General features: G+C 37.0%; 1 protein-coding gene across 1 annotated transcript; it reads left to right on the forward strand.

The window, feature by feature from the left end:
* Positions 1 to 96: 96 nt before the first annotated feature.
* Positions 97 to 6,886, forward strand: LOC109584798 (mucin-5AC-like). The gene is made up of 12 exons (XM_020000673.1): positions 97 to 265; positions 526 to 1,067; positions 1,272 to 1,358; positions 1,526 to 1,933; positions 2,023 to 2,496; positions 2,933 to 4,583; positions 4,758 to 4,870; positions 4,936 to 5,041; positions 6,082 to 6,209; positions 6,300 to 6,346; positions 6,522 to 6,666; positions 6,727 to 6,886. Exons 2-12 carry the CDS (start codon positions 648 to 650, stop codon positions 6,796 to 6,798), a joined length of 3,651 nt encoding a protein of 1,216 aa, XP_019856232.1. The 5' UTR covers positions 97 to 265; positions 526 to 647; the 3' UTR covers positions 6,799 to 6,886.
* The last annotated feature ends 1,874 nt before the right edge of the window (positions 6,887 to 8,760 follow it).

Here is an 8,760-nt window from a genome sequence, read left to right on the forward strand (position 1 = left end):
TGCATTTATTATTATTATTGTTGTTGTTGTTGTTGTTGTTGTTGTTGTTATTATTATTATTATTATTATTATTATTATTATTATTATTATTAATAGGATTTACAGTTGGGTTCTAACTGGATTGACTTTAATCTCGTGAGTGGGTGTATCTCATTCTTCATTCAAACTCAAGACTCATTCTCATGCTCCCATACCTCAAGCCAGGAACTGGTATGGGACAACGTCTACATCAGATCAAGCAACATTGACAACTGGACCACAAAAAGTACATGTAAATGTACATGTATTATAATGAATAATTATACTTAATAAATATAGGCATTAATGTACATTAATTAATTGGTTATTGTTGTATGTACATGTACTACCTCCTCCAAAATTAAGAAGTAATGTACTTCCTCAGAGAGAAGCAGTTTTACATCCTTTGTTTTATTTATTTATTTATTCATTTATTTATTTATTTATTTATTTATTTATTTATTTATTTATTTATTTATTTATTTATTTATTCATTTATTTATGTAGCGTATTATGGCAGTACTGTACTCCGTATAGTCATTAATAAGAGGCTATCATCCTTACCTAATGTAAGGAGACTGGAGCTATCACTGGGTGATGGAGTCAGTCAGGACAGGATTAAAGAAATAATGACACTAGTGTTTAGTAAGGACACTGGTCTAATGGCTACTGGTCGAACGGTGGGTGCTACTGGTACTAGCGGAACAGTGGGGACTATGGCTAATGGTGGAACAACTAGTGGTTCAGTGGGGCCTGGTTCGGTGGAGCCTGGTCAAATGGTGAAGGCTACTGGTGGCACAACGAATGAAACTGGTCGTACGGTGGGGACTGTGGCTACTGGTCGTACGGTGGGGACTGTGGCTACTGGTCGTACGGTGGGGACTGTGGCTACTGGTCGTACGGTGGGGACTGTGGCTACTGGTCGTACGGTGGGGACTGTGGCTACTGGTCGTACGGTGGGGACTGTGACTACTGGTCATACAGTGGGATCTGTGGCTACTGGTAAAGTAAAGGTGTCTTCTGCTAGTAACCCTATTAGAATCTATTTGGTAAGATAGCTGGATCAAGTTTTATTATTATTATTATTATTATTATTATTATTATTATTATTATTATTATTATTATTATTATTATTATTACTATTATTATTATTATTATTATTATTATTATTATTATTATTATTATTATTACTATTATTATTATTATTATTATTATTATTATTATTATTATTATTATTATTAAAATACATGTAGGATAAGAGTAGTGAGAGTGCTGCTACTAATGATGATGAAGTGTCTCCAATCACTGCTAATGCTAACCTACACACACCCACCCCTGCAGTAAGTACATGTACATGTACATGTATCAGAAAATGTAATGAAAATGATACCTTTTCATTTTTGGCTAATTTTTGCCAAAATCCCTGTACTATAGTACAGGGACTTAGGCCTGATTTTTGAGCAACTTAGAATTTGTGAAAAAATCTTTACATGTGTATCATTAATAGGAGAGGTTCATATGTTCCCAGGACACACCCACAGAGCAGCCGATAGTAACACTCACTCCTTTCACATCAACTCCTAAACCACTTCCACCTCTTGCGCAATCATCTATCAACTCCGCCTCCAATTCTCATCAATCAGCCACACCCACTAATGCATTACACGTACGTGTAACAGTGACCAATCAAATTGTAGCTAAGCCATCAGGTCCGACTTTAAAGTCTACCAAAGGTTTATCTAGTGATGCTACAGTGAAGGTACCACCAGTGTCCAATTGTCCAGTGACCCAGTCTTCTACCGTTGTCTCTAAACCGGCGTCCATTGTACCTGCGACCAATAAATCATCATCTTCCCTTGGCACCAAACCAGTTACTAGCAAAAGGCCTACTTCTGTAGCTACTCCCAATAAACTGGTAATTACATCTATTAGTACATTTGTACGTATTTATTATTTCTAGTTTTATTTTTGTTTAATAAATTTTGTATTATTCTTTATACTTAGGTGAGAGCAGAGCTCCAGTTTGAAGGTACTCCCCCTCCTCTCCCTCCATCAGTCCTGCCCTCCTCCTCTGCTCATAAAGACAGTAGCAACTCCTCAAAGAAAGGAGGACCATCTTCAGCTACTAAAAAGGAAGAAGGAGCTTCAAAGAATGGACGACTCTCTCTGGCCCGATCTTGCAAGACCAGAGCTCTCTTATCCACAGTATCATCAAACTGCATGGACACTTTTGACTATGCAGAACAATCAACCATCACTGCCTCCAGCAATAATAATAACAATAATAATAATACTACTGCTGCTATTAATAGTGTTACTAAAAATAGTGTTACTAAAAATAGCTCTAAGAGGAGACCTGTTATTCGTAGTGCTAGTAAGATTCATCCAGTTGAGTCTGCTGGTGTTAAGAAGGTACTGGAGGAGTCCTTCATGTCTGAGACTAGTGATCATGATATCAGTGTCTATGACTTCCCTCCTGTGAGTTATATTGTGATAATTACATTACATGTACCTTAGGATGGGTATTAATTGCGACACTTAATTTTAGCGCTAAATTTTAGCGTTTTTAGCGAGTGTACTTCAAATCGCTAATTCAACCACTCGCTAATAATAGTTATTATGTACTTGTGTAAACAAGTACACAAGATAGGCAAGATCTGTAACAAGATAACAGTAGATAGGGTGGTCCTGTTAAGTGTTCTGCTCTTAAATGTATAGATTGGGCTTCTTGAGTTGTGTTATGCTATTGAATGGGGGTTTTATCATTGATTTTCTTCCTATTTTCGCTAATATTACATTTCGCTAAATCAGGGTCCCCTTAAAAACGCTAAAATTTAAAAGCGCAATTAATACCTACCCTAAGGTATATTATTATTGGATGTATTTTTATTATATTATTTATATTTATTTGTAGAGTCCTGTAAAAAGTAAGAATGGATTGTCAAAGTCCACGAGGAAGCAGTCACTAGTATCAAGTACTTCATCAACCGCTACCAGCCCACAGAGGCCCTCTATATCCAACACTGGACCACCTAACAGGACCTCAACCACTAACAGGACTAGTAGTAATACTAATATAGCTGAGACTGCTACCATTAACAGATCTGCTGTTATTAATAATAGCACAGCTACTAACAGTACTGCTGTCCCTGGTGCTACTGACAGTACAGTTAACAGACCTTCAGTTACTACTGATAGCACTACTGCTCCTCCCCCTGTGGTTCCTAAGAGGAGCTTTGCTAGGAAAGTCCCTGGAGTTAGGAGGTACTCTACTGGACTGAAGTCCCTAGACAAGTCCCTGGACAGGAGGGGGAGAGGGAAGAGCGTTAGCTTTGGGTCCTCGTCATCTTCTGCTAATAACTCAAGGGACGTACTGAAGAGCATATCAATGATTGAGGAGACACAGTTGGAGACTGATAAGGAGATTGTACTGGGTAATGGTGGGGCTGGTGAAAGAGATAAAGCTAGCAATGAAGGAAGAACAGAGAAAAGAGGAGAGACAAAGGCCAAGAGAGTTGAATCTACTTCCACTCAAAAGAAGAGTACAGGAAAGAAAGAGAGTGTAGCTAGTCTTGGAAAGAAAGAGAGTGTAGCTACGTGTAGTAATGGAAAGAAGGACAGTGTAGCTAGTCATGGAAGGAAAGATGGAGACAAAGAGAGGAAAACTGCTAGCAAGAGTAAAGAAGGAGTACCTTTAATGGCAGCCGAACCTCAAGTAGCAGAGATAGAAGGAGAGATTGTGATCACAAGGATAGATGAGAGACCAAACACAAGAAGTAGAAAGAAAAAGTCTCTTGATGACAGCTTTGATGATATTGTTAAGAGGAGGCCCAAGTCTCGGCAGCGCCCATGTGTCCCTTCTCCTGTGATTGATTTTGATGATGACAGTGACTTCAGTCTTGAAGACATCAGTATCACTTACTCCTTCAATAGCAATGGGAATAGGAATAAGACGGGAGGGAAGCATCAGCAGTGTATTAATGGAGATAAGGAAGAGAGAGACACTGGTCCTGATACTAGTGACATTAGGGTAGCTGGTAGTACCAGTAGAAGTGAAGGAGGAGCTAATGGGGGCTATAGAGATAATGGAGTCACAAGGAATGGTGGTAGAGAGAATACTAGCTGCACTATTAGTATGAAGAGCAATGGTAGAGAAAGGAGAGAGGAAGAGATGGTCACTGCCCATGACTTTAGTTATGGAGGGAAGAAGATTCTAAGGAAAGGACTTCGAGTGAGTTTAGAGAAGACAGGAATGGAAATAAGAGAGAGGGCTACTGTGACCAGCCGGTCGTCAGGAAGGAATAGCTTAAATGGAGGAACCCTATCAGATAGAGGGAAGACAGATCACTCTGTTCATATGTTAGATGAATCAATGGAAGAGTTCATTAATGAGGATCCCACTAGTGTAGAGTGTAGCCTCAGTACTGATGATACTACCTGGTCTCCTCAGACTAAAGCTAAAGCACCAGCTCCTAATAATAAAGCAACAAAGACTGTTCACTTTGGACCAGTTTCCAACAAGCTACATGTTAGCAATAATGACACTGCTGATACTAATAATGGAGGTACATGTATGTGTACATGTACTAGAATTGTACTGTAATAAGAATTAGATTTTTGTTAGATATTATACATTATTTATGATTCTGTACATGTACATGTACATAATTGATTGTTTTTTAGAATTATACCACCCCATTATTTACTACCACATATTGAAAGTTGATAATTTATTTTAGTTTATAAAGGTGCTCCAAGCCCTCAGCTGGCCTTGTCTCCTAATGGCAGTGTGTCCTCAAGTCAAATGGATCTTGACTGCTCAGTGATGTCAGCTTTTAGAAAAGATTGCACTGTATGTTGTCATGCATTAATTGTTAATATTTTATTGATAATATACATACATGTACATGCATGTAGGTTCTTTTTACTGATATTTCAACTCTTAAGAAGATGTCAGCTCCTACTGTCAGCAGTAAACCGTCTAATAATAAGAGGAAGAGGAAGAATGAGGGCAAACCTGGAGGTAAGAGAATTATAATTATAATCTTTATCTATAGAATGTATTCCTTTTGGTTGACTATAATAATAGCCCATGGTTTTTTCCAAAAATGGCTCCGAAATCACCCCAAATTTTTATTACATTTTCTGATACATATTGATGTCCTTATGCCGTGTAGAAAGTTTGAGCTGATTCCGACTTCAATTTTTCAAGTTACGGCCATTTTAAAAAAACATCAAAATTCTGAAAAATACCCAAGGCTATAGCCCATGGTTTTTTCCAAAAAATGGCTCCGAAATCACCCCAAATTTTTATTACATTTTCTGATACATATTGATACCCTTATGCCGTGTAGAAAGTTTGAGCTGATTCTGACTTCAATTTTTCAAGTTATGGCCATTTAAAAAAAACGTCAAAATTCTGAAAAATACCCAAGGCTATAGTCCATGGTTTTTTCAGAAAATGGCTCCAAAATCACCCCAAATTTTAATTACATTTTCTGATACATATTGATGTCCTTATGCTGTGTAGAAAGTTTGAGCTGATTCTGACTTGAATTTTTCAAGTTACGGCCATTTTTAGAAAATGCCAAAATTCTGAAAAATACCCAAGGCTATAGCCCATGGTTTTTTTCAAAAAATGGCTCCGAGATCAACCCAAATTTTTATTACATTTTCTGATACATATTGATGCCCTTATGCTGTGTAGAAAGTTTGAACTGATTCCGACTTCAATTTTTCAAGTTACGGCCATTTAAAAAAAACGTCAAAATTCTGAAAAATACCCAAGGCTATAGTCCATGGTTTTTTCAGAAAATGGCTCCAAAATCACCCCAAATTTTAATTACATTTTCTGATACATATTGATGTCCTTATGCTGTGTAGAAAGTTTGAGCTGATTCCGACTTGAATTTTTCAAGTTACGGCCTTTTTTAGAAAATGCCAAAATTCTGAAAAATACCCAAGGCTATAGCCCATGGTTTTTTTCAAAAAATGGCTCCGAGATCACCCCAAATTTTTATTACATTTTCTGATACATATTGATGTCCTTATGCATACATGTAGGTCCTATATTAAAGAAAGCCAAGTCAGCTACTGAGTCCGTCCTTCATTCCTCTACTGTTAATGATGATGAGTCTTCGTTGACTGATAATGTATTAACTGCTTCTGATGAGGCATCCAAATCAATGGAGGTATTAATAGTGATGATAATGTTATCGTCTATTTTTAGTAACAAATTGAATTGGTTGTGTAAACAAAATAATTTCTATTTTTATTGTTAGGTTGTTCTAAAAGACATTAGGAAAGAGACCCAATTTATGGAAGATCTGTAAGATTCACTTTATATCATTTCAAACAAGTTTAAGTGTATTTTCAACTTGCTGTATAATATTATAAAGAATTTCCACATAGCAAAATGCCTAGCTGTATTTATATACTGATGTGCACTTGAAATGCAGCGCTATAGTGAGTTCTCCCTCCCTCTCTCTCTCTCTCCCTCTCAGCTATCATAAAGCTAGATTAGAACACAGCGAGTTTACCGAGCACCAAAAGAAAAGATTTGAAGAGGAAAAGGACAAACTTAACGAGCCTCTGGCTAAACTAAGCAAGGAAATGAATAGAATAAAGAAGAAGATTCTTCAAGAGCAGGTTAGCGTACATGAAACACATGTTCAACCATAATTTAATTAATTGTTTTTTTAATGCTAGCATGAGAGGAGTATGAGTAATGTGAGGAAATCTCTTCTTACAATGGTAAACAAACTAGTCCACGAGTCATAAACAATGTAGCTACATGTACATGTATAATTAATAATTATGTTAATATCATTTAATCATCAATCATTATATGTCATATTATTATTATTATTATCATTATGTTATATTATTATTATTATTATAAATAAAAAACAAAAAAACAAAACCAAAAAAACCGAAAGCAGTTAAACAACCACATCAACCGCCAAAGAGAGTACGATGGAACACAAATGACACAAGAAGTGGTATTTCTCTCCCTCCACATGGAGACAGATAACCTCTGGAAGAGGTTAAACCAAAAACATCTCATTAACCGCAGAAGAGAGAACTAGGTGGCATTTCCCCTCCACAAGGAGACAGTTAATATCTCAAAGAGGTAAGCATTATGCTATTATTATTATTATTATTATTATTACATTAATTATATCCAGTATGTCATCATTAGCCCTTAGGTTATTGCCTTGATTAATGCTAAATCCAATAGCATCTCATGCATCAATGAGTGATTGATTCTCATCCATAGAGTGAGTATACTTGTTTTTGTGTTGTTATGTTCATCCGTGGATTTATTTACTACCGTCCTGATTACATTAGAGTTACCACATAAACACTTAATGGCTTTATAAGTATACACAGGACTGACAAGAGTTACCTCAATGTTTTGACTGTGCCTTCTTTAAATGGAAGCATTACTCAGGATTACAGCACAGAGCTATAGCACATCCTGTGGTTCTGGGAATCTGATGTGCTGTTAAACTTAAGCTGAATAAAGAATAGTTTATGCATTCAATGGAGGGAGACAATAGACAGACTTATCAAGGCCTAAAGCAATACTCACTCAATGAGAACAATGTGTACGAGTTGTGTCAAACCTCTCGCAATGGAGAGAGGAGAGCTGAAGTGCCTAAGGATATAAAGGAAAGCAGCAACAAGGAGATAAGTAAACCAGTCGTTATACTCATCATTGTATTGCTGTCACTGATAGTAATACTACTGGTTGGTATCTTTTGCTTGATGCTTTCTCAAGTAATTAGAAAAGATACAACCAGTACTACTGTACCTGCCACTGGAGCTACTACTGGAGCTAGTACTAGTGGCAATGGGTCACCACCAGGAGCAGTTGATGATATACTACTAATAGCACAGAAACTGTACAACGACTCCACTGCTTTACCTACCTCTTGTGAGCAATTGAAAATGCGACACCAGAACCTTAATTCAGGTTATTATATACTGGCATCAGCTAATGGATCAACTACTCATACTTACTGTAATATGGGGTTAATATGTGGATCAACTGGATGGAGAAGAATAGCATATTTTAATTCATACGCAGAGGCCTGTCCTTCTGGGTTTAGACTATACCAGTCAAGATTTAACGGAGCTTGTGGTAGACCAGTAACAAACAGTAGTAGCTGTGCATCAGTTCAGTTCCCATCTAATGGTATCAGTTATTCTCAGATATGTGGTAGAGTAACAGGATATCAATATGGATCAACTGATGCTGTCAATAATCTTAGTTCTTCTTATCGTAATGATCTCAATTCTTATTATGTTGATGGTGTTAGTATCACTCGTGGGTCTCCTCGTCAACATGTCTGGACACTAATGGCTGGGGAAAGTGAAGTCACTACTTCATCACGTTCATGTCCATGTAATACTGGTAGTTCAGTATCAGTGCAGTCTTTTATTGGTAATGACTACTTCTGTGAATCAGGGAATACTGATAACAGTACATCAAGTACACTGTACACATCTGATCGACTTTGGGATCGTAATGGCTACTATTGTCGTTCTCTTGAATCACCTTGTTGTAATGTTCCTGGTATCCCATGGTTTCACAGAGACTATGGTAGTACTACCACTACTGACTATATTGAGTTGAGGGTCTGTGGAGATGAAGGAACTGATGATGAAGACAGTCCTGTTACTAGTTATGAGATTTATATTAAGTAATGAAGTTAAAAGTGTATGCTACTTAAGGTG

The sequence above is a fragment of the Amphimedon queenslandica genome, unplaced genomic scaffold (assembly GCF_000090795.2).
Source record: "Amphimedon queenslandica unplaced genomic scaffold, v1.1 AMPQUscaffold_13164, whole genome shotgun sequence".
Taxonomy (NCBI): Eukaryota; Metazoa; Porifera; class Demospongiae; order Haplosclerida; family Niphatidae; genus Amphimedon; species Amphimedon queenslandica.

Bases quoted from the DNA above. Each gene is read 5' to 3' on its own strand.
- LOC109584798 (XM_020000673.1), top strand. From the start codon at position 648: ATGACACTAGTGTTTAGTAAGGACACTGGTCTAATGGCTACTGGTCGA. The intron at 5,042-6,081 runs GTAAGAGAATTA...GCATACATGTAG, and splicing joins GAATGAGGGCAAACCTGGAG to GTCCTATATTAAAGAAAGCC. The intron at 6,347-6,521 runs GTAAGATTCACT...TCTCCCTCTCAG, and splicing joins ACCCAATTTATGGAAGATCT to CTATCATAAAGCTAGATTAG.